General features: G+C 42.9%; 2 protein-coding genes across 2 annotated transcripts; one reads left to right on the top strand and one right to left on the bottom strand.

The window, feature by feature from the left end:
* Positions 1-344: 344 nt before the first annotated feature.
* Positions 345-12,737, bottom strand: kdf1b (keratinocyte differentiation factor 1b). Its single transcript, XM_080515666.1, has 4 exons — positions 12,653-12,737; positions 10,008-10,959; positions 9,836-9,922; positions 345-1,576 (listed from the first exon to the last, which is right to left on the bottom strand). The coding sequence occupies exons 2-4, from the start codon at positions 10,951-10,953 to the stop codon at positions 1,518-1,520; spliced, it is 1,092 nt and encodes a 363-aa protein (XP_080371792.1). The 5' UTR covers positions 10,954-10,959; positions 12,653-12,737; the 3' UTR covers positions 345-1,517.
* Positions 12,738-14,806: 2,069 nt separating this feature from the next.
* On the top strand, positions 14,807-24,567 carry LOC308144376 (palmitoyltransferase ZDHHC18-B-like). The gene is given in 9 exon segments (XM_080515484.1): positions 14,807-15,179; positions 15,671-15,831; positions 18,218-18,367; positions 18,450-18,587; positions 18,709-18,902; positions 18,904-19,011; positions 19,107-19,216; positions 19,470-19,572; positions 21,620-24,567. Coding segments are annotated over 9 exon segments (1,515 nt in total). The 5' UTR covers positions 14,807-14,922; the 3' UTR covers positions 21,914-24,567.
* Positions 24,568-26,406: the final 1,839 nt, after the last annotated feature.

Below are 26,406 nucleotides of genomic sequence, written 5' to 3'. Positions count from 1 at the left end.
ATTACTACATTAATACTAATTACTACAGCTCACGTTCCCTATTAGTGGATAAACAATCCTTGCTTGGTGAAGCCACTTCTCCATGTGGTACCTTTTCTGACGCCTCCTGCTTAGCACAACCTTACCTACTGTATAGGAGGTAAGGTTGTACTGCTGTACTGTAGGTAGTGCTCCATTCAAACCTGCTGTGTTTCTTCAACATGGAGGCTTTTCAACAGGTTTTACTGAAGAAGTTGGATAAAAGATGACTCATTTTAATAGATTCTTTATTTTAAAATGGAGTTGTTTTTTTTTTTAACTAGTAGGCGTCCCCAAGTTCTACGATGACCCCAACGTGACGGCAGATAGAAAATATTTTCTGTGATTTGACTCTTCACATTGAACCCGTCTCCACGAGGAAGCCAACATTTCAGCTTTATGTGACATTACAAATACAAAAAGCGGAACATTTCCTGGGAATAGATTTTCTTATGAAACTATGAAAGTGAAAAAAAAACAACAACAAAAAAAACCTGGCCTGAAATGAATTATTGAGCTACTGGGAAAATTCCTAATTCCCAGTTGTGGAAATACATCTGATCTCTGTCAAAACTGGAAGATGAGACTGGGATTGTTCCGGACGGCTCCCAGCTGCTATGTGAAGGTGATCAGAAAAACTCAACATTCCTAATGACGTAATAATCCACCTTCTCAGTCAAACTCCTCCGGAATGGAGCCAAAGAGGTGTAATAGCAGAAATAACTGAAATATTCAGACTTTGTGAGCCTCGGCTACATAGTTAGCTCGCCGCAAAAATAACTGCACAGATTCTAGACGTGAGAGTCGACACTAATCATTGAATCCATCAAAAATGAATTAAACTGATATGGGAATTTACATGTAAGAAATGTGTCATTCATCTGCAGATTTTCTAAAACCGCCTTGTTGACTGTTCCATGTCATCACGTGGGTGCATCAACTGGGAAATGTCTTCATAACTATTAAGATTCCGAGTTCCCACCACAAAATAACTTGGTTTCATGGTTTAACGTGTTCGTCTTTTCACACCCTGGACGGATCACAAAGCACCACAACACTGTGCTAACGTTTCTATTTGTGACATTATTTTCGCGGCACAATATGAAACTACCACGCATCATTTCTTCATTACACTGTTGCCTCATTGAGCAGAGCGTATTAAAACAATTATAAAAAACTATCACAACACAGAATGGGTTGATACACAAAAGCTTAAATTAACAAATATGTTCACACACTCCGAATTTTTTTTTTACCTATGAGAATAAAGCCATATGTGCAAAAACAAACAAACAGGCAAACACAAGACATCACATTCAGTTTTCCATGAGATTGAGAGAATGAGAATGGAGACCAGGAGTAGGTGAGCCTGCGGAGCAAGCTCCCGATCCTTCAAACACACTCCTATCAACTTTTATCAACCGGAACGACCAACGCCCAGAGCCCCGCGTTCTGAACAGTCACGTTCCTCCTTCAACCTTCAGACGGCTCAGCGGGATTCATGTCGTCACAGCCGAGGAGTCGGCCGGGCAGCGGGAGGGAGGACCGGAGGGCTGACCTGGGGAACCAAGAAACAGAAATGTTAAAAAGAAACACAAAGCAGGCGGTGAGAGAAACGGCCAGAGCTTCAAAGCAAACCAAGGACGTCGTCAAGTGAAAACGGACAACTTTGATGTGTTTTGGGCGTCTGTTTCCACGACAACGGTGACCAGAGCAACTGAAAACGGCTCCCAAGGTGGGACTCCAACTCCATGGAAATGGGAAAAATTTAACTTTTTTTGTTTTGTTTTTTTTTCTCCCTGTTTTTGTTTTTATTTTGTTTTGTTTTTTGTTTCGTTCTGTTTTTCTCTTTTTTTCTTCTCTTTGTTTTATGTCCTTTTATTTTTGCTTTTGTTATAATTGTTGTGATTATTTTGGTTTTTGCTCTGTTGTTGCTCAGGCTGGTTTAATCTCATGGCAGCTGGAAAATATTTAGATCACTGTGATTATTGTATTATTAAAAAGAAAAAAATGCATGTAGCACTAACAAGGGTATTGTATGTATCTCCCCACCAAGTCTTTCTCTGTCTCTCCTCTCCTCTCCTCTCCTCTCCTCTCCTCTCCTCTCCTCTCCTCTCCTCTCCTCTCCTCCATCCTTTCACCCCAACCGGTCCGCAGAATGCCGCCACTCTGACTCTGGTTTCTACAAAGTTTCTCCTTGTTGGTGCAGTTTTTCCTTTCCACAGTCACAAACACAGCTGCTTGCTCATGTGGATATGTTGGGCTTTTCTGTTTTCTCTATAAAAGCACATTGGAATGACTGTAATGTATTTAAAAATGTCTTTCTTTTTTTTTATTAAAAAAAAGAAAAGGAAAGACTTTACTTTTCTGCTACTGTGCATGCGCACCATGGACGGAGCAAATACTTTTTCTGCACGTGCTCAGTCGGGGGACGGAGGTTCGCTCAGACTTGGTGTTCCCATACGTTTGGAGCGATTCCATCATACGTAGTGAATCCGAACTCTGCAGGTGTGAATCCCTCAGTGTGAATCAAAGCTCAAACTCAAACTACTCCCCCTGGTGGTCAGAGACGCATCTGACCACGGTTACTTTGAAAAAGTAATATGATTACTGATTGCTAGTTACTTCTTTAAAAAGTAATTAGTTACTTTGCTGATTTCTTGTATTTAAGAGTAAATGAGTAAGATTCTAAGTGACTTTCCAGGTACTTTTAGCAGCTGTCAACAACACCCCCCCACCGTCTCAACAAACAAATGACAACTGACTTTTCCAAAGACCCTGCTGATCACTGCCTGGCCTCCTGCTGACACATATTTAACCTTTGACCTCTTGCACCCTGCTGATACATATACATATTTCATTACAACAACCAACAGCGCCAACTTGTTGCCCAACTTGAAAACTGTAATTACAAGTTATTTGTCAAATAATGTAATCAGTAATTTACTTTAAGCACTAAAACAAAAAAGTTACATACCAGAGTACTTTAAGTTACTTTTGGATTACTGTTAAGTTAATGTTTATTTTCCGGACAAAATCTGAATGTTTGGTGAGAGGCTGAGTCTGGAGCATGAATCACTGATTCATAATAACTAACAACCTGCCACTGAGTCAATGAGCAGACTAAAAAAAAAAAAACTTGTGTAGCCCCAATTAATACCTAAAACACGAGCTCCTCTAAACGTATTGAGAATGTCTTCCTACCATCACCACCAGGACTGGTATTGGCAGGTTACTGGCAGGTTATGAGTTAATAGAACTAGTTAACAGAGTCCAGGTGTGTATCAGGTGTGAAAGTGAGCAGGTTTTATCCTACCAGATGTTTCTTCAGGTGAGACTTCTAGTCCCTAGACGTTCACAGCACTTTCACGGCTGGGAGGGTTCGGGTCATTAGCATTGTACAGAGAGGTTAAGAGACTCCTCCCACTTTAAAACATAGTGATGAGAGCAGCTGGCTGCAGTATCCATGGTAACGCGTCAGTGCCGGCCAGCCTGAAAGCGTCAGGAAGTGTCACAATGCCAGTGGCCGGCGCCTGTTTTAGCTAAAGTTATGGTTTATTGCATCTGATTTTCTATTGTAATCCTGCTCAGTAATCCCAGTTTTTATCTGTAACGAGATTACACTTTTTTTAATGTATTGTAATGGTACAGTTAAATTTTTTTGGTATCCTAATTACATAACGCTGTTACACGTAATCCGTTGCTACCCAACCCTGGCGGGTCGCCTGTCCCTTTAAGACGCCGGTCTGCGTCAGAGACGTGACTTCACTCATCCAAAAGTGGAAGTGAAGCGATGGAGGATGGTTCAGACGTTCGACGCCTCATATGTTTTGGATTCTTTCCGGAAGTAGCATCACGAGGACCCAGAAGATGGAGTGGGAAGGACGGAAGACGAGTGAATTGTTTGGAGCGAAGGGCAGGTTGCAAACTGTACCGTGAGAGCAGCGATGGCTGATAGTTCAGACGGAGAGGTCTGGGCTACTGAGAGATTAGTCAAATGAAATGTGCAAGAACACAGCCTTGGTCAGAAGCAAGTAGCGGAGGAGAGAGTAATCTAAGTATCAACATGAAGAAGATCAGAGCTGCCGGCAACAAAGACGAAAGCATAGCTGAGAACCAAAGGGAATGGAAAGTTATTATTACACTTGATAATGATAAAGGACACTTTCACCAGTTCAGGTGACGAAAGCAATTGGTAAAATAAAGTATGCAAAATTGTTGAACAATAGAAGGATCTTTATTTCTGCAATAAACAAAACACAACAGGAAAAGACAGTGAAGTTGAGTAGCCTGGACGGAGAGAAGATTCAGGTACAGATACCAGGAAAGGCAGCAAAGCTGAGAGGAGTGACGACACATTGGAAAGAGAGGCCTAAAGACTGCAAACTAATAAAGGTGGTGTCAAACCAGATAGTTTGTCAGTTTTATTGGATTTGAGAAAAAATTGCCAACTGAGGTGAGAATGGGCTGGTTTGACTATAAAGTGAGAGAGGACATCCCACAGCCTTTAAGGTGCTTTAAGTGTCAAAGAATGGGACACAGTACAGTACCGCAATGTAAATGGAAGCAAAGATGTGCAAAACGTGGAGGGGAACATGAAGATGGTAAATGTAGTAATGAAGCTCAGCTGAAATGCTGCGACTGTGGAGGAGAGCCTGGTGCTGCAAGGCTGGATGTGAGGAACAGAAACAAAGCAAGGAAGTCCAGAGACATAAGATTGAGAATAAGGAATCATATGCAGAGGCAGTAAAGAGTGTTTGAGTCATTGAAAGGAAGCAGAGTAAGATGAATGAAAACAGGTATGTCGATGAGATGCAATACTATAGTGAAGGCCGACCCCCAACCAGAAAGGCCGGCGCAGCCACAGCAGACATGTAACATGAATGCAATGTTGAGGAGAACACCTTGATTGTAGAAAAGAAGAGCTTTGTAGGTTTCACGTGTAAAGTTGTTAATGTAGCTACAAAACAAAAAAGGAAAAGTGACAGGATTAAGACGGTGGTGGACGCTGCTGAGGAGTTTCTAGGAATTAAAGACTTGAGGGCTGAAGAGACACGTGGGATGTTGAGCATAAATAATGATGGTGGATCACAGAGTGTTGCTCAACCTTCTGATGGTATTCCAGCTCATACGATGGAATGCCACAAGCTTCATCGCAAATGGTCAGGAATTCAAAAAGTTTATCGCAGAATCCAAAAGTAAACCTGATATTACTTGTGTTCAAGAAACTTTCGGCCCCACCTGGATTTGATCTTACCTGGTTTTCAATCAGTGGCGTATGATAGAAGTGAAAACCAGGGTGGTGGGAGTGCAACTTTTATTGGGGATGGAACAGCATTTAGAAGGATAAAAACCACACGAGAAACAGAATGTGTAGTTGCAGGAATATGTAAAACAGATGGGAACATAATAATAGTTAACTTGTACAATCCTAGTAAACCATTAAGACGAGAATCCTGAGAGAAGGTAGTAAATAGACACGGTGATAGAAGAGAAATATGGTGCGGGGACTTCAATGCACACAGTGGCTTCTGGGTAGTAAACACTGTGAGGTGGTGGAGGAACTGGTACAAACACTGTGAGGTGGTGGAGGAACTGGTACAAACACTGTGAGGTGGTGGAGGAACTGGTACAAACACTGTGAGGTGGTGGAGGACCTGGTACAAACACTGTGAGGTGGTGGAGGAACTGGTACACGGCAGGCAGTTAGAGCGTATTTCCATTATTTAGACACACAAACACATTGTCAAGTATTGATCTCACTCCAATTTCCAATAATTTGGCAAGTGCCTGTGAATGGAACGTTAAAGTATTGGAAGCGACCATTTTCCAGTTCTGTGCTCTGTAAACGTTTAGATCAACGTACAAGAAAGTCACAAGAAGTGGAATTTTGAAAAAGCAGATTGGGGAACATTTTCAGAACTATGTAGTGAGTCAGTGAAAGTGATTCCAGGTGAGGGTAGCGTTGAGGAATAAGCATCAGAAATTTCAAATGTAATACGAAATGCTGCATTAAATTCTATACCAATGAAGACATTGGAGGGGAGAGAAGATAATGGCTCCGTGGTGGATTATCGAATGTACTCAAGCTATAAAGGAACGAAATGGTGCACTGAGAATATTGAGAAATCATTTGAATCAAGAAAATGTACTCAATTATCAAAGGAAAAAGGCTTTAGCTTGTAGAGTAATTACAAATTCTAAACGTAGTGCATGGAGAAACTATTAGTCTACCTTTGGGAGGGAAGTTCAAATTGGAGCTGTTTGGTCAATGTTAACAAAATGAATGGGAAAAGGGTATTTGTTAAAATACCTGAATTAGAGGACGAGGGAGTGGTGGCAATAACAGATGAGGAAAAGGCAAACATATTAGGTAAGAATTTGTCTGGTGTCCACAGTGGAAACCATGTAGATGACCTCCATAGGCAAAGAGAAAATGAAATGCTAAATGAAAATGGGGATTTATTTAGAAAGAAAGACAACGAGGAAAGTGCTATGGATGCAGAAAGAAGCATGAATGAAGTGGTAACAGCATTAAATGGATCTGGTTATACTGCAACAGGAGAGGATCAGCTGAGTCATGCTATGTTCAGAAACGTACCTGAAGAAGTATTAAAGATCATTTTACAGCTATTTAATAAAATATGGGGAAGAAGGTAAAATACCAAAAATCTGGGAGAGTGCCGTCGTACTGCCTTGTAACAAACCAGGTAAAGAACCGAACAACGCCGGTGATTGTAGAGCTATAGCATTAAACTCTCATTTATGTAAATGGATGGAAAAGGTACCAGTCAGAAGACTTGGTTACTTTTTAGAACATAGAGGGCTACTTGCATCATATCAAAGTGGATTTCAGAGACGTTCAACAACGGAGGCTGTGGTTCACGTAAGTAATGATAGAGAAGACATTTAAAATGAAAGAAATAATGGCTATAGTATTTTTTGATATTGAAAAATCTTACGATTCTATGTGGAGAGAAGGGTTGTTAAGTAAAATGGACAGGATTGGAATTAGAGGAAGATTCTATAACTCGGTATTCGATTTCCTTTCTGATAGAAGGTTTCAAGTTAAGGTCGGCTCAGAATTGTCTGATGAATTTGAGATTATTAATAGAATACCACAAGGCAGGGCCATTAGTCCACTTTTATTTAACATCATGATTAATGATATTTTTATGAACGTGGACAGAAGGATCAGGTCTTTATGCAGACGATGGGACCGTCTGGGCAGGGGGGCGAGGTCTCTCCACAGTTATGGGTCCAATTACAGAAGCAATAAGTAAAACGGAACATGGTCATACGATAGGGGTTTTAGACTTTCTACAAGCAAATCCTGTTACATGATCCTCAAAAGAAAGAAAGGAATACCTCAACAGAGCCTGAAAATATACGGACAAGTCATGGAGAAAGTAGATGCATTTAAACTTCTGGGCATTTGGCGAGAACATTTGGCCTCTGGAAGACATGTGGAGGAGGTGGAAGTGAAACGTAAACAAGTTGTTCATTTAATGAGAGCAATAGTGGGGCTAGAATGGGGAGAATGATGTATTTTTATAGGGTTCTGATGAGATCAATAATAGACTATGGTTGTTTTCTTGATGGTGCAGCTGCCAAAAATACATTTGAATAAGATTGAGAGAGCAGTAAATAAAGCACTCAGGATGTGCAATGAGGTCAACACCAATCAAGGCTCTACTGGTAGAATTAGGAGACGTTCCAGAAGAGATAATCTTACACTCACATATTGGAGCCGCCTACGTGGGTGTGGTGATGAAAATAATACCAAGAGTGTAATACAGGAATGTTGGGAATACAATACATTCCAAGGTAATGGAGTTGGGTGGATAACAAAGACTAAATCACAGGAATATGGAGTGGAGAACGTGTATTTCTATAGCCCTACGCCTATTAGTACTAATGTGCAGAAATCCATTAAAACACAGGGAATATATAGAGCCAAGAGAAGAGAGGAGACTGTTAACCAGATTAACATTTGATCCTACAGGTCTAATAAAACAATGTTCTTGATATGGAAAAGTAATTCAACTGAATGTGCGGAGTGCAAAATATCAGAAGATGTGGAACACGCATTAATGTACTGTTGGAAATACAGGGGAGAGTATGGCAGGTAGAGTATGGCAGGGAGAGTATGGCAGGGAGAGAATGGCAGGGAGAGTATGGCAGGGGGAGTATGGCAGGGAGAGTATGGCAGGGAGAGTATGGCAGGGAGAGTATGGCAGGGAGAGTATGGCAGGGAGAGTATGGCAGGGAGAGTATGGCAGGGAGAGTATGGCAGGGAGAGTATGGCAGGGAGAGTATGGAGCCTCCAGGGTCTCCTGGGAACAACAGGACACACACAAAGCTTTAGTGGAGTTCTTGAAGGAGACAAGATTATATTGTAGAATTTAAGGTTAGCTGAGTTTTTATTTTATGATCATTTTTATTTTATAAAAATTTCTATTTTGTAAATATTGATCAGTTAAGCGATTTATAGAAACTCATGCTACATACTGCGGTACAGGAGGTGGCGCCGTGTAGCGACGCACCGTCCATCAGGCTGGACGTGAAAAGTCATTTTACACACAAAATATTTAGTTCTTTAAGGAGAATTAGGTTCGATGGTCTTTTTTCATATCACTGTGGAGAAATCTGGTGTTTTCAGGCGCAATACAGACTAAGTCACGGTGCAATCCGCTCTCAGTCCTTCTCATTTCAAGTCATCTGTGCTTATCAGCTCTTTAATAAATCTTAATAACTAAAAGTACTTAATTTGTATTTTCTTCATTTATTTTCAGACAGTGTCGTTTTACAGTCCTTTAAAGTAGCAATAAATAAGTCCAGGGAGTCATATATCAATATAACTGCTACATCTAGTGGCCAGTTTTGTACAGTGCAGTAGTTGTCGTCCATTTTTATTTTAGTTTTGTTTACTGACATGTCAAATATTTCCCTCTGCTATAACTCTGTCATAAATGGAATTTAAAATGTTTGCAAAAAACACAGCTTTGTGTACATCTTGCACAAACATGCCACCGTATGTTCATTGTTAATTATTTTGTTAGTTATTTCTGTAATAAATGCATTCAAAATGAAAGCAGTAATCATTACGTTACATTTTAATTGTGACAAATATGAACTTTGATTGGAAAAAACATCTGAAATTATGAAATATTCTAGTATTCAGCTTTTTTCAAATTTTCATTATTTATATGCTAAAAATATAAAGATTAAAGTAGAAGCATTTCAGTTTAGACGTCACGCATACATTTTTGTTGATTAAATTATTAGTGAAATGAACTTTTTCATTGTATTATAATTAATATAAGCAACTCCAGTACATGAGAAAGACTGTAAAATGCAGTCATCTCACTTTGTTCTCAGAGGTTTTTTTTTATTAAATATTATAACTTAACCAGGAAAATAATTCACATTTAGAAAGGCTATATGCAGAGACCATGTAAGATAAATCCTGAATCTTTAAGAGGACAAGTTGTCCTCTTAATTGTGTGAAAATCAACTGTCTGTAGACTTTTTGCTGAGTCATAGTGAACTGGACTTGAATGTGAGCAAAAGTCAGACAGGGAAGTCAAATGAGCTGCAGGAAGTAAATTAAAAAAACTGCTTTTATTATCAGATTCCACAGTGTGTCTATGTAATGAGACACCACGGCTGTTTACACAACATTTTCGAGAAGCGAAAACGTAAAACTCTTGTGTTTGTGGAGTTTGTTTACACAACAACGGCGCTCAGAGTCACTGAAGACACAAGGAAAACTCAAAACACGTCAGCATGTGGAGGACGGCCCGGCCGGTCTTACCTCCATTGTTCCTCCACATCTCCCGGGCACATTTATCCGAGGAGGTGGGCTCTGATATCTGGATGTTGGGGTTTGAGATGTAGTCGTCTGGAGGGAACAGAGCGAATAAAACAGGTTGCTGGGGTGATTCCTCCCGAGTGTCGGCGTTGACCGGCAGAGAGCCGGGACTTACTGTTGTTGCTGAAGGAGGAGGACTCGCTCTCCCTCATGGTCTCGTTGCCGCTGTCCGACAGCGTCCGGTTGCCGCGGGAGACGGCCGGCCTCCTGCTGCTCTTGCGAGTGCTGATGCGGATGATGCCGCGCACCAGCCGGCACTCCGCCTCCTGCTCGTCCATCTTGTGCTCCGCCGCCAGCGAGTTGATGAGGTGGTTGATGGCCTTGCTCTTCTTCAGGAACACGGAGTCTGTGGTGGCCCTGGCCAGCGCCTCGATCTGGTACTCAGAGTAGAGCTCCAGCAGCTTCTTGGTGATGAGGACGTCCACGTCCTCCTCGCCCTCCTCCCAGTCGTCCAGGTGGACCGAGTCCTGCAGCGTCTGGCGGGCGGGCGGCCGCGCGAAGGACAGCGGCTCGCCGTCGGCCTCCAGACACTCCCTGGGACAGTCCACTCTCCTGCCGCCGATGTGGACGTCCCCCAGCCAGTCCGCGTCTGCGTCGCGGTCGCGGTCCTCCCCGCCGTCTCCCGCGCCCGTGGCTCGCAGGCTCACCTTCTCGGGCTCGTCCGGCGAGCTCTCGTCGGGCGCCAGGCAGGGGGCGAGGGCGGAGCGCCGGCAGACCCGGTACAGGCCGCAGGTCAGCACGCTGCACACCAGCGTCCGGCAGCTCCCGGGTGAGGCGCAGGGGTTGCAGCCCCGTGTGGCGGCCGGCGTCTCGGCGCAGCCCGGGACGAAGCCGACGGTCTCCGACTCCCTCCCGTCGGCGTCTCTGAGGTCGGCCTTGTGCGAGGGCCGGGGCCCGGGGTCGGGCCCGGGGCTCGGCAGCCTGTCGTCCGCTGGGTCCACGCAGCGCTCCTCGTAAGACGACTCCCGGCTACTGCTCCCGCTGCCCGCCGCCCTGTGGCTGCCGGGCCGCGAGCCGGAACCAGAGCCCGGCCTCAGGCTGGACGCGCTGCCTGCCCACATCCCTTCCTGGATCCAGGAGGTCAGAAAAAAAAAATAACACGTCAATCAAAGTTCAACTCACAGATAAGATCAGGAGGGTCAAACACACTTCACTTCAGAAGCCACACATTTTAAAATTCACATTTTTACTTTGTTGTGTTGCAGAGTATATGTAATTAACGTGTCAATATTTTTACAAAACCAAACATTTACTACAGAAAATCACTACAATTTTAATATAAAGCCCATTTTAATGAAACCTCTGATGCAAGACCCAGTGAAATGTCCAAATAAACTTCTCTTAAAACTGTTGCATTGTGGGAGTTTTTACAAACTCACACTGACAGCACAGTTTTGAGGCTAATGCTAGTTTGGTAGCTTTCATGGCAGCATCATTGATCTCTCAGCTCTTGGGTCTCAGTGTTCCGTTGTTTCAGCTTCTCTCAGAAACTTGTTGAAAAGAAGATCACCAATGTTTTATTTGACATTTTAACAATTTGCTTGGTGTTTTGCCAGGATTGGAGCCTCAAGCAGGCCTGCTGTTTGGCACCTCCAGTGAATACTGTTTCAGAATGACATAATGATTGTAATTTTAATAATATTAATACTTTTTTCTAAATATTATTGATTAAAATACATTTAATTCTAATCTGTTTAACTTACATGACATGCATTAATGCTGTTCAGTACTGCGATATGATTTGATACACTTGAAGAGATAATGTCCAGTAAATAATCTCTGAATATTTGCTTTTGTTACCAACACATGTGCATCTGCAGGGTTTCAGAAGTAAAACAGTCTGATTTTCTTGTTTTCATGTCATTATTCGTTGATTTTGTTGCCATGGCGTGCGTCAAAACATCTAAATCTCCAGCAGTGAAGTCAGAGATGAATGACATTTATCACACAGTCTGACATCTATACAGGTGCAACGCAGTGCAGCAGCTCCCTACTTGTCGCTCCCTGAGGGCATCTGTCTCCAAAACAAATGTGAAAGTGCTATCCCGAGGAGGCAGGTAATGTAGCTCAACAGGTTTGAAAGAGGATATGGGAGCCCAGAGTCTGACTGGATCCCCTTCCACACGATTTACGCACATGATGTCAAGGAATTTTCCCAAAAACTGCATTAAAAATCATCTGAAATCCATCCCACAATACACACTGTTAAGCTGCATGCAAATCCATCTCAGGTGTTCACAGCCACGAAAAGAAGCGTTAATGGTGGTTTTACCTGAAGGGGTAAAGACTGACACCATCCACACACTGATATTATCAAAACTAATGCTTTACATGTGTGAGATCCTGGACTATTTTGAGTTTTAATCCTGTACTGTAACCAAAATATGACTACAGACTAAATGTACGCCGAATAAAAGGGGAATACATGTCAGATTGTAAAGTCCTAATCAGTGATGTCTTCAAATGACATTTTTTTTTAGTAAATAAGAGACGATTTGTTTTAATATTAGCATGTTTTCTAATGCAGTCTGGTGTTCAAGTCTTTGCTGTTGGGAATGATGTTTACAATCATATGTCGAGTTTACAATCCGTTTATATTCATATATTTCGCTGCTGTTTACCACATATTCCTCTACTAATTAAAATCAAAGTGTAATCTGAGAGTTAGCAGTGAACATGGAGCTAAAAGTGACTTTCATGGCGACCTGTCACTGTTGCTCTTTCCTCCATTAGAGGACTTTTCTCTTTAACGTGACTCACAGTAAGACGCGGTGTGAACCTCCGCCTCAGTCCTCACGGTCACGCCGGCTCCGCCACTTTGAGACGAACATTCACGCCCTTTTTCGGTCCATTTTAACGTCTCTGGCTCAAAATCCGCTCCGAAAGGGACACTTTCTGCAACGTTTTCCAGCAAATCCGTGTACCTGCGCGTCAAGGTGGAGGAATCGCTCCAGGTAGCTGCGAACACAACACGGACTTCCGGTCAGGACTGGCTTCGAAAAATAAAGGACGTGGTATATATATTTACTGTGATTTTTTTCTAAACAAAAGCAAATAATCTTGTTTCAATATTCATCCAACAACTATTTGTGGATATTATAATCTAATACATAAACGTGCTCCCCTCAAGTACTGTTCCAAACCTAAAGTTAACATGCTTATTATTTGTTGTGAAAAACATGCCGGTTTTAGTGCTGCTTACTTTACTTTATTTTTTTTCATTAGTGATCTTTAAAGTCAGACAACCGGAAGTGGAGTTTCTTTACATAGCACTATTCACACAAAGACGCTTCACAGTGTTTTAATGGTAAACGGAGGAAATTCATAAAAAGCAAGTTGATTAAGAAAGGCATAAAATAGAATAAAGTAAAAAGTTTAATATGATGAAGGTAATAAAATGAGTAAAAATAAATGTATTGTTTAAAATACAATGAGAGGAGAAACATCTTTATTTGCCCCACATAAAATTTACATTGTTGCAGCAGCAAATGCACACACCATTATACACAGTATATGATAACAATATTAAGACAGAAAGTTTAACTTTATAAAGTTTTGTAAAGTTATTTTACCTGACGGATGATTGAGAAAGTGAAAGTCACTGGCTTTACTTACTACTGGAAAGCTGAATTTAATGACCACAGAAGTAATTCTGCAGCAAAACCGCAGGTTGCCATGTTGGCTGACCATTAGCCACCAAACTGTTAAAGCTGAAGGAAATACTCGCAGGTACAATATTAATTTACCCTCTTTCTCTCTTTCCCTGGCTCTCCTCCATACGGTGTGTGTGTGTGTGTGTGTGTGTGTGTGTGTGTGTGTGTGTGTGTGTGTGTGTGTGTGTGTGTGTGTGTGTGAGTGAGCGCCATCTCTCTCTCTCTTTCTCTCTCTCTCTCTCTCCGTCTCTCGTGTGTGCATGTGTGCGTGGATATTACCGTATGTTATTGCCACTTTGTTCATGTAATAAGTTCACAACTTTATTTCTAGAAATATTCCAATTCTGAAAGTGGCACGATGACAAAACCAAGACTTATGTTAGATGTTTATTATTTATTTATTTGTGTTTATATTGTTTCCCTTAAGTTGGAGAGAAACAGTTTCATGCAAACCTAAAAGGACGTTATAAACATAGTATTTGATTTTAAATATTATATCTGCATGTGTTGAGTCGATATTAATTCCTTCACATTCTGTGTATGTGTGTGTGCATGTCGAATGGTGCAAAAATATCAAAGTATCTAAAACAATAACAACACTAACAATTACGGATACCTATGGCAATATATCGTATTAATATATTAATATCTGTGCTTGAATATTGAAGAAAAATATTTCTTAATATCTGGTGAAACAAGTTACATATACAAACAAAAACTCACAAAATGTATCTGAAAATTTTAAACGAGTTATTGTCATTATTGATCTATTAACAATAAGTGTTCCGTACGACTTGTTCAACTATTGTAATTCATTTGGTGTTTCGGATAATCTGGTTTCCCTGTTAACTGGTGACCAACTTCCTCTCGCGCCAGAGGAAGTTGGTCACCAGTTAACAGGGAAACCAGATAATCCGAAACACCAGGCGACTCGTTTATTATGATAACCGAGCGAACCGTACACGAATTCGAGACCAAAGAGCGACATTGAAGTCTGAATAGCGTTCATTTAATTAGTGCAGGTGAAGCGGAAGTGGACTGAGATGACCCGGCGAGCCAGGGAGCCCCGGTCCGGGTCGGTTCGGGTCCTCGGGGTGTGCTGATGCCGAGACCGCAGCTGGATGCAGCGCGCAGCGGCTAGGAGGCTCACGATGGACCGCTGGAGGATGGATCTTTAACTCGGAGGAGAGAGAAACCCGAGAGGCAATGGAACGATGGAAAGTAATATCGGGGTGATTGCTGGGATTCGGGGTTCCGCCTGCCTCCTCCTCGCTCCGCGCGGCTGTTGTCAGGTCCTCCGGGGGCGGTGATGCTCTCCTCCCCGGGGTCCACATCCGGACGACAGCAGCCGAACGCCGCGAAATAAGAATTAAAAACATGAAAAACTGCGACTATCAGCAAATCGACCCGCACGCACTCCCGACGCCCACCCCCACCCTGCCGCCTCCTCACCCGGGCAGCGACGCGCCCAAGCCGGCGGAGCGGAGAAGGAGACCCCGGAGGAAGTGGGAGGTGTTCCCCGGGAAGAACCGCTTTTGCTGCGGCGGCCGGATCATCGTGGCCCGGCAGAGCGGGGTCCTGCCCCTCACCCTGGGCCTCATCCTGGTCACCAGCGGATTATTCTTTGTGTTTGAGTGAGTTGTCACTCATTTCTGGCACATCACTGATGAAGTCCCGGTCCCACAAGCACATATTGAGCCAAACAAGACCTTTTAGTTCACATTGGCACGATTGGATGTACTGGCCATTTTCAACCATTAAATATGTTTACTCCTTCTCTACAAAATTAACTTTCTCTCAGGAACCCTTTTAAAGCTACTAATGTCAGATTTCACAATGTAGTCTGGCCCTGCCAGTGTAATCTCACAATTTAAACAATGAAGACAAGCATCCTCTCTGCCTCTGTAGTGAAAAGTGTGCCACATCTTGAAGGATTTAGATGGTGATTAAAACTGAACTTTAATTAAAGTCGATTCCTTGCTGGGTTCTAAGTAAAACCAGCTTTTTTTATTGAGTTTTTGCGCCTCATCTCTCTCTCTCTCTCTCTCTCTCTCTCTCTCTCTCTCTCTCTCTCTCTCTCTCTCTCTCTCTCTCTCTCTCTCTCTCTCTCTGTTTGTAATCCCAGCTGTCCCTTCCTGGTGAAACACCTGACCGGCTGCATACCGGTCATTGGAGGCGTCCTCTTCGTGTTCGTGCTGATCACGCTGCTCCAGACCAGCTTCACCGACCCGGGCATCCTGCCCAGAGCCACGCCAGACGAGGCTGCGGATGTTGAGAAACAGATTGGTAAGAGGAAGCCAAAAGCACAAGTGTGTCTAGCTGTTAATACCTGCTTTATCAAAGTCAGGACAGTGGTGGACTGTAACCTGGACAGATCATCGGATTATCAGAGACTCATCTTTACTGTATAGTTGTGAGGTGACAGTATGCTTCACATGCAATGGGAGAACTTCAGAATCAATGGTCACTTCTCGGCCTGGAATCAAACTGGGATCAGCTTTTTTTCAAGAAATGGTTAAGTCCAATGTCAAGATTGACTAATATTCCCAGATTTTTTTCGCCAGGTTGCTCGAAAGACACATAATCACTAAATTGATCAAAATTCTGCTATCAGGTGTTTGGATTTTAGAGAAGAAACCAGACCAACTGAACCAGGCACATGAAGATCAGGTAAACTGAGTCTATGTGCTTTAAAGCAGCGATTATTGGGGAATTCTTGCAGTTTTACACAGTCCAATGTTGAGTTCAGGTGATTTCTGTGTGACGTCCTGTTGTTTCATTGGCCTTCGTCTATTTTTTCGTCTCTGGAGATTGAAGACACGGATCTGCCTGACATACCTGACAGTCACATCCCACCTCCCTGCATGAAACCCTCGACACATCCAGGGTCCTCAGTAGGGCTAGCCATGACTCATTGCAGTAAACGTCACTCTGCCAGCACAAGTTGGACTGAGCCACTTGGTTGAAGAGTTTCTGCACCTCAAACCGTCTCGCGGCATTTTATACTGCAGCATTTATGCTCACTGTCTGATGCCTCGCCAACATTGTCCTTCCTTTCTGTACGGCTTCCTTCAGTGTCATACCTTGCAGTCTACCCTGGAAACTCCTCCTCTTCCTCCTCCACCTCCTCCTCCTCCTCCTCCTCCTCCTCCTCCTCCTCCTCCTCCTCCTCCTCCTCGCCCAAAGCTCGGCAGACCTGACGTAACAAGTTCAGTTTGCTGGAGCTCTTTCTGAGACAGAAGATTCTGCCGAAGATTCTCAGGAAAAAGTCTTTAACAAGCATCTCAGGTTCATTTAGAAGTTGACTTCTCTAACAGAACCTTTAGAAGAAGTCTAATTCCAACCTATAAATAGGAGTTTTAAGCTATTTTGAACCTTCAATCACAATTCTCACCTATAAATGCTGCTGAAGGTATTTTCAGACTTTACAAGTCCCATTAAGTGAAAAAGTGAAGGATTGGAACCTTCTCCTGAGTGAAGTCGGGTAAAGTTTTGATAAAGCTTGTCAGACTGTGGCTAAATAGCAGCGCCTCTTTTACGAGATGCTTCAAGTGAAAACGGCACAGTTCCTGTTGTTTGGGTTGAACAATTAAAACAAAAAAGATAAAAGAAATTCTGTTTTATATCGTAGCAGTTGATGTAGAACTCCTATTTTGTTTTTTTGTTTTATATATTTTCTGTCATATGTTATGTCACAAGGGCATCCTGAGATGAGACCAAGATCTTTCTGGAGTACTGCAGTACCTTTTTAGATCAGGGGTTGGCAACCTTTAATGCTCAAAGAGCCATTTGGTACCGTTTTCCACTGAACACTACACCCAGAGAGCTGCACACATTTTATTTTGACAGTCCCACTGCCAGGACGAGACGACACACAAAACCTTCTTCACTGCTGGTTGACAACTTACAACTAATAAACTTAACTACATCAACTAAGCAACAAAAACACAACACAACACAATTATTACCAACACTACAAACCTAATATAACCCTCAATAATTACATTTAAAACACCACAAACAGAAACTCCCATAATGCATTGCAGCTCTCAGCTCCTTTATTGCTACACATTATTAAAATGGAAGATAAATGTGGAGATCTGGGATTTCTAGAACTATGAGTGTGATGGTGTGTCTTTAATGTCCTTTAGTTGTTGTGGAATTCATTAAAATGTTCCGTCACTCTCAACAAGTCTGCAATGAACCTCCTGGAATTGTCGGCACAACGCAGCAGTTTTACTGTGAAAGGTACAGGAAGCTCCCAGCTTCAGACACCAGTTGAGCCGCTGTCATGACCTGCAGCCGCTATTCTACGTTCTTCATGTCATTATTGTTGCGTAATGACGTTACATCGCTGCGTCGTTCACGACCCTACATTTGACCACTCTTTGTAGGGACTGTGACTGGGTGGCTTTGCCTCCTTACGTCCCTCCAGGATGAACTGCAGTGGGACCGAGGCTCAAGGAGCCGCAGTGGAGGGACCAAAGAGGGTTGCCGACCCCTGCTTTAGACCAACGTCGCCCCTGGAATTGATGCTCCAATTCAAAGTAGCCTTATTATATGTCAGCAGTAGCTTTTGAAGTGAAGTCGTTCCCAAAAGAAAACTGTTGTGGAGCTTGAGCATTTTGTCCCGGTTTCAGTTAACGAGCATCTCCCTGGTCTCCTCTGACAGACAACACGGGGAACAGCAGCTACCGGCCGCCGCCGCGCACCAAGGAGGTCGTCATCAACCAGCAGGTGGTCAAGCTCAAGTACTGCTTCACCTGCAAGATGTTCCGGCCGCCGCGCACCTCCCACTGCAGCCTGTGTGACAACTGTGTGGGTGAGCCCACACGTTTACCTGCTAGATCACAATAATAAACTCCAAGATCACATGTTAACGCCCCCCCCCCCCCCCCCCCCAGAGAGGTTCGACCACCACTGCCCCTGGGTGGGCAACTGCGTAGGGAAACGCAACTACCGCTTCTTCTACACCTTCATCGTGTCGCTGGCCTTCCTGACGGCGTTCATCTTCGGCTGCGTGACCACACACCTGGCGCTGCGTACGTGACCGTCATCCACTCTTGTGTTTTGAATGGCTGTCTTCACCCTGTCGCTTCACGCCGGCACGTTTTCAGCAGGTTCACTTTAAAGTCACTCGGCTGTTTGTTTCCTGGGTTTCAGGGGCTCAGGGTGGGAAAGGCCTGGCGTTTGCTCTTCAGGAGAGTCCTGGCAGATATCCTTCACTTCGCCAACCGTTCAGGTCTTCAGGTCTTTCTGCTCGTGATTGTAGGTGTCTAGTTCCTACTGGCTTCTCTGGACTCCACCGATTTAAAACGCGTATTGGAAAAAAGCACATTGCTCTCCTTGACCTGGCCGTTCACTGCAGTGGAGCTCGTCATATGTTTCTTCTCTGTCTGGTCCATCTTGGGCCTCTCGGGCTTCCACACTTATTTGGTGGCGTCCAATCTGACCACGAATGAAGACGTGAGTATTTCAGATTCCAGTATATTCACCTAATTTTTTTTTTTTAGAAGAATTCCCCCCTTTGCTCTCACAGGAGTTGATGGTATTGGTTTCAGATTAAAGGCTCCTGGTCGGGGAAGAGCGGAGAAGAAGTCACCAACCCGTACAGTCACAGAAACATCTGCATCAACTGTTGCTCGGTGCTCTGTGCGCCGATGCCTCCGAGGTTAGTGCATGGATGGAGAGGGTATTGTTTCATCCAGAGCATTTCTTTTTACATTTAAAGAGTTAATATTGATCCTGGCTTGTCCGAAATGTAAAGAATTTACCTCTTGGGTTAATAAAGTATTTCTGTACTATTTGTTAAAATGACATTTGATGCTAAACTTTCACTTGTGTCTGGATCTCGGTGTATAAAATCCACGTTTCTCAGCATTTTTGTAAACTACCAAAACTTTTTTCCGGCCTGTGGTTTTCAGCCTGATCGACAGACGCGGCTTCCTGCCGGCGGACGAGTCGGCTCAGACCAGCAGCTCGGACCTCCAGGTTCCCACACTGGCCACTAAAAACGACATTAACGTGGTAGGAGCGTCCTCTCAGCTATTAAACCCCTCAATCCCTCCACATCTCCATCAGTGCTGCAGACACAAAACACAGTCTTTTAAGCATTACAATCACACTGATTGATCCGAAACAGCCGTGTCGTTTTTTATAAACTACTAGTTATATTTAATAAGCAAAGTAGCAACAGACTTCTGATTCCAGCCTTTTCATAGTGAAACCATATTAATTGGTATCCACATTGTCCTGACTCTGGAGTGTTCCGTCGGCATTATTGTTAAAAACAGCAACACAAATAGAGGGAACACACCTGGATGCACCTCTGGATGCAGTAATGTCAGCTGGTTTCATGAATTAGATCAAAAACAGCTTCAGCGTGAAAATCTTTAAGGTTTTATTCCTCAGGTGATATTAAGCTGATCTAGTGTGAGTATTTCTACATCGTTATGTTCTGTTTCTGTTTCCTGATCAAAAAAACAAAAACCCACATTTCAATTTTGACCTCCAATTTGTTTGAATTGCAGCATTATGTGGTCGTCGTTTGACACCAGCCTCACTTCAGCAGTTTATCGCAGAGAAATCGTCAAAACAAACCCGTCATTCGATTCAGTGTTTTAATTACAGAAAGTTTATGTTAACATTCATTAGTCATCATGTACGTGTGAAATTGGTTTAATCTGAACATTTACTGTCACATTAAAGATACGAGTTTCTGAAATCAGGAGGAAACGTCCTCCTCCTCCTCCTCCTCCTCCTCCTCCTCCTCCTCCTCTCCCTCCACAAACAGATCTTATTATTCATGTTGTTTCATTTGAGCCAAAGTTTTTGCTGCTAAATGTAAAGGAGTATCTTTAAGATCCAGCTGTTCCTGTTCTCATGGTTACTTTACATTTTTGGTTTCCATGTGTTGAGGCTGAAGTGCCTCATGAATCCTCCGTCCTCCCGTTTGCTCCTTTTGCTCTGTTCATGTCTCATCATCCATTAAATTCTCACTCCTCACTTTGCTTTTTCTTCCTCTCATTTTACGTATTGATCAAATCACTCTGTCTTTGCATCATAAATGAAGTGAAAAGTTTCCATGGATCAGAGAGACTGAGTTTCAAAATGAAGCAGGTGTGTGTGTGTGTGTGTGTGTGTGTGTGTGTGTGTGTGTGTGTGTGTGTGTGTGTGTGTGTGTGTGTGTGCGCGCGCGCGCTCCTGCATGTCTTCAGTGTGCTGTCAGGATATCAGAAGATAGAATCTACCAGAATATAAGCTGTTGTGTTTTCACTCCACTGCCAGAATAAATAGTTTCATGAACATGAAGCTGCTCTTCACGAGCGTCAGCATGACAGTGGCCGTATTGCAAAAATAGAAAACTACTGTCCTTCAACTGGAATTGTGTTGATACACATGGTACATGCAAATCCTTTTTTAATAACTAATCACAGCAGGAAACGCAGGGTGAGGTTGAGGAGTGGCTCCATTGACTTCTCAGCAATCCACTGTGTCAATGTGTCTGAGGGGATGTCATGACTTTCTGCTGAATCATTTAGCTTCTTTCACTCACTTTTAATGATAAAAACACACATTCCTCTCATCATACATCCACTAGTGTGATTAAGTTCAAACTTGTAGGACCTGAATGGAGTCCAGAATGTGTAGCGCATGAATTGTTTGGCTCGTCCTGCTGCTGATGTTCTGCCTGCTTCCCTGCTTAGGTTCACTTAGCTGATTTATAACCAGGAAGCTGGTTTATAACCAGGAAGCTGGTTTATAACCAGGAAGCTGATTTATAACCAGGAAGCTGGTTTATAACCAGGAAGCTGATTTATAACCAGGAAGCTGATTTATAACCAGGAAGCTGGTTTATAACCAGGAAGCTGATTTATAACCAGGAAGCTGGTTTATAACCAGGAAGCTGGTTTATAACCAGGAAGCTGGTTTATAACCAGGAAGCTGATTTATAACCAGGTAGTTTATTTATAACCAGGTAGTTTATTTATAACAGGGAGCTGGACCATCCCTCACTGCCTCCCTCTGCCCCCCCCCCCCCCCCCCCCCCCCCCCCCCCCCCCACCCCCCACAGTGCGCCCAGGGGACTAGAGGCCTGCTGTCCACTTCCTGTCCTCAGGGGAAACCCCAGACGTCTCACCTGCGTCCGGACCCAGCAGTGACCTCTGACCCCGCCCCCGAGCTCTCCAAGACCCCGCCTGTCGCCGGCTCCGTCGGGGAGACTCCGCCTCCACGCCGCTCCACGACTCGCGCCAAGAAATGCAAACGAGCAGCACTGCATATTCCCAACCCCGCCTTCGAGGAGCCCGTCCCCCCGACCTCCCCGGACGACGAAGCCAAGGGCGGCAGCTTCGGGCGGTCGCGCTGACTTGACTTCGCGAAAACACAAACAACTTGCATGCAGCACATTAGTCAGATCCAAGTCGCTCTTTATTAGTGTGGGTTGTCTGAAGTCCCCTGGAAGCCGTGGCTTCGTACGACAATCGCTCTGCGGCGAGGAAACGCCAACGACGTGGCGGACTGGTTGATTCTGGATGGAGGTTCCTGGCGTGGAGTGAAGAGCACACATGAACCACGAGGTTCAAGTCGAGGATTCTCTGGACCCGCTGGCTCGGCGCAGACGGTCCTGACTGACTGGGAGCATCCGTGAAGAGGAATGTTGCTCCGAGAGGGAAAATCCATCCTGGATATTGGATTCACATGTGTCATCTCTGGGTTTATAAGGCTGATCCCAGCCAGTTTTTCCCTTCAAGCTGAACAGCAGATGCACAGTCTGCAATAATAACGTCCCCTGGAGACGGACAGAGCGGTGAATGATGGGACAAGCGGGTTTCGGGACTTTCGGGGACACAGGGACTTCGAGTTCTGAGCTCCAAACAAACTCCGAGGGACGTAACAGAAGGGTGACAAATGACTACAGCAGCTCGACATTCTGACAGAGTGTCGTTCCACTACGAGCTTCCAAAACACCTGCTATGAGAGGTCGAGTAGGAAAGATTCACAGTGAGTCTTTGTGTCAATCTGCAGTATTGATCACTGGTAACCAACACATACTGACACCAGAACGAGAGAAAAGGTGGACTGATGTCAACTTAAAATGAAACAGTGGATGGATCCCACTATAGAGCCCTTTCATTAGAATTTAAAATACACACATAATCTTAAGATATCTGAATGTTCCAGTCGAATTTGGCCAAATTGTCAAATATTGAGTTGCAACTTACATTTGCAATAACCGCTTATGATCTCAATGTGCTCTTTGCATGAGTTGGGTTAGGGTTAGGGTTAGGGTCACCCCGTCGCAAATTTCTACTCCTGCTACAATCAATGACGGACAGAGGAGAGGCTGGTGTCCAATTACAAACAGTTGACTCAACAAGCAACTGGGCCTGAAACTGTTTGTGGTAATAAAATATTTAAAGACGTCATATTATGCAACATTTAGTTTCTCCTGGTTTTCCAGCAGGACTAATCGTCTGCATACCTGGAACGACGCCCCAGAAGAAGAAAGTGTGTCCTCTCTCTCCCTGGCTTGTTCCAGGTTTTAAAAAGTGTGTTGCTCCAACCAGCCAATCAGAAATCAAACCCTATATAGTGTCATCGGGGGTTCAGCCAGTCACAATCAAGGTAGGCTCCTCCCCCTTTGACTCCTCCCACAATCAGACAGCTCTGCTCTGGCACATGGCACCACGAGAGGAAGTACTTCCTCCTCTTCCCAAGATGGGCGTGTGTGGGCGGAGCCAGTCCAGCTCACACAGACACAGCAGATTCTGAATGCAGCTCCATGATCCAACATTCAAATGGAGAAAAATCAAGCAGGAGTTGGAAACTTTGAATACCAGGTTTTCTGGACCAACGAGACCAAGAGGAAGAGTTGGACTGCAGGAGAATAGGACTCCTTTTAGTTAATGCATTTAAAACAATCCTCTGACAATGTAATACCTGCAGCCAATAATAATACGCTATTCTTTGAAACAAAATAATTTTTTTGCAATTTTACTACGGCTCAAATTCCCAAAAGTAAAAAAAGACATAAATCACGTGAAACTACTGGAGAGAATCACTCGTTGGCATCATATTTCCTTATCATTACCTTATGTCAGTCAAACTGAAATTTACAAAAACATTAGTACAACAGTTCCTTGTGGTCTACCAAAGTTTTCTATTTATGCAACAAAGCTGTCATGTCTTCCTGACGATCGCTGTGCAGTGGATTAAATGCCTTGAGGGAATTTCATTGTGAAATGACGGAAGATGACTGAGATGTTTTAACATCAAAAAGCTGTAAAACAGTATAAATTCAACTTGTGCAAACGTCGACTAAGAACCATCGATGATTCTTTGACACTTGTATCATGATGGACAAGCCTTCTTTCTATGTTGTGTTCAGATTTTAATTAGAATCCGCACTGATGGATCCATCAATTCATGGATCATTTGAGTAAATTGAATTAAAATGAAAGAGTTCAAAGCATGTTAACATTCAGCCCTGTTGGATTTGAGTAACTGTACCAAAGTTTGCCTTATTTTGACGATCAGCCGGAGCAACAAAAGACTCAAACGACTTTTCTCTAACAAGGTTAGAAAAATCTAGTTTGGAATTGATCCTCATTATAGAAAAGATCCTCACACGTTTGTTTGTCACCCTTCTGTCGACGTTACACCCAAGATCTGCACTGGTGTGAGTTTCAGCATGTTTTATGGTTCTTTTTGGATCCACTCTGTGGATTTTCCCTTTAACTTTGCTCAAAGCAGCACAATGAGGCGGGTGTGTGTTTCCTGGGCGGCGAATTCAACTGCATGGTAACCAGGTGTATTTTACAATATGCATTACAATAACCTTTTTGGTTATTCTTCACACCACCTCATTTTTGTAGCAAAAACCTTCAGTGTAAAGGACTCCACCTGCTCGCTTCGGCTCAAGCAATATCTTTAGATCACCTGTTTCCTCCACACTCACTTCTTCCCCAGCGCTTTGGCTGAACGGGTGTTCACTCAATATGCAAACTCTCTGTGACCAGTGTTAGTCCACCCTTTAGTCCCTTTACATGTGGGCCTAACGCACACACACACACACACACACACACACACACACACACACACACACACACACACACACACACACACACACACACACACACACACACACACACACACACACACACACACACACACACACACACACATTCTCATATGAAGGTTTTCTTTAAAATTTTTCATTTCAGAAAGTGAAACCTAAATATTAAATACATTTATTGCACATAGAATTCATATTTTAAGTCTTAATTTCTTTATATTTAAACTATAGTGGATCACAGACATTTCATTTATTTCTTTATTTTTCTCTGCTGAAAATCTAATATCAAAGTCCAAAGTTCCCACCTATCGACCAAAAGTATTTCACCAACAAAAAGTGAACAAGTACAGCAGAACAGTGTAATCAGGTTACATTTTCATTTTCATTCAGTTCATTTCAACATGTTAGAACTATTATATTAAGACTTGGAAATGTCTAAATAAATGACCTATATTTTTGAGTAATTAATTATATTTAATATAGAATAAATATAGTAAAGTCTGATCAGAAATATGGAAGGGTATTCAAAATATGACAAATAAATCTGAATACATTTTGTCTCGATAATGAAACCCCCAAATTCACTGTGTCAGAAAATTTGAATATTACATATTTTTCTAAAGCCTGACATTTCTTTTAAAAATATCCTTTAAAAAAAATTGGTCCCGTCTAATTTTCCGAGTGAATTTTGGGTTTTCATTACCTGTGAGCCACAATCATCCACATTTCAAGAATTAAAGGCTTAAAATATTGATTCTGTGTGTAATGAATCTATATAATATTTCGTTTTCACTTTCTGAAATGATTAACCAAATACAATTAACCTTTTCATGTTAGTCAAATAATTTTTTCGATGTACCTGTTTTTGCGGAGGCTTACCTGGATTGTTTTTCACTTTGTTTGCAGCCATCCTTCACTTCACCTCCCATGAGAGTGAATGAAAACACTCCTGAGGAGAAACATGCTGTACTTTATTTGTATGGATAAAAAAAAAAGCTATTTCAGACAATTCTCTTCAAACAAAAGAACAATAAAGCTCATTTGATCTCGTTGTGTGGTGATGTAATGCTGCAGGAGGCCACCAGATGGCAGTGATGACCCATGGATACGAGGACCGTCCATCTATTCATCTTATGCAGGTTCAGGTCACAGGGATGAGGTGGGATTGGAGTAAATCCTTGCCAACTACAGAGAATTAATCATCTGGATATTTATGGAAATTTGCTTTTGTTCCCGAAAAGGTTGCGGTTTCCCTGTCAGAGCGGTGTTTCCTCTTTGCACTAATGATCGAATAAAAGTGAAATCCAAAGTTGGGGTTTTGAATTTTTAGATTTGTATATAATAATACTATATAAAGTACTAAGATCCATGCATCAGTATAATCAGTATGCTTTATCAGTTCAATGATAGCTGGAGTCTCGGAGTGATAATCTATCATTGGTTCACTCACATGCAGCCAATCTGAAGTGATCAATCCCCCAAACATTTTTAGTCCATGGGCCAGAGGCCAATATGGAGCCATCTGGGTGAGTAAAGGCTTGCATATATTTTATGAACGTTAACAGTCTCAGGTGTCTGAAAATGCATGATAACCTTTTCAACTTGGGAGCTTTTAGCAATTACAGCTCGACAAAGAGCGGAAATTGTGAATTCATATCTCAAACTGTCATAATGTAAAATTGAAATAGCTCAGCATGCAAAAGTGATATACGTTTGCAATAAAGGTGTACTTATTGGTTATTTGCAGTAGCGTGCAGTTGTGTTTCATTCAGGGCCAGCAGTTA

This window comes from Blennius ocellaris, assembly GCF_963422515.1.
Source record: "Blennius ocellaris genome assembly, chromosome: 20".
NCBI lineage: Eukaryota > Metazoa > Chordata > Actinopteri > Blenniiformes > Blenniidae > Blennius > Blennius ocellaris.
Note: the sequence above shows the minus strand (reverse complement) of the source record. Positions and strands in the feature narration are given on the sequence as shown.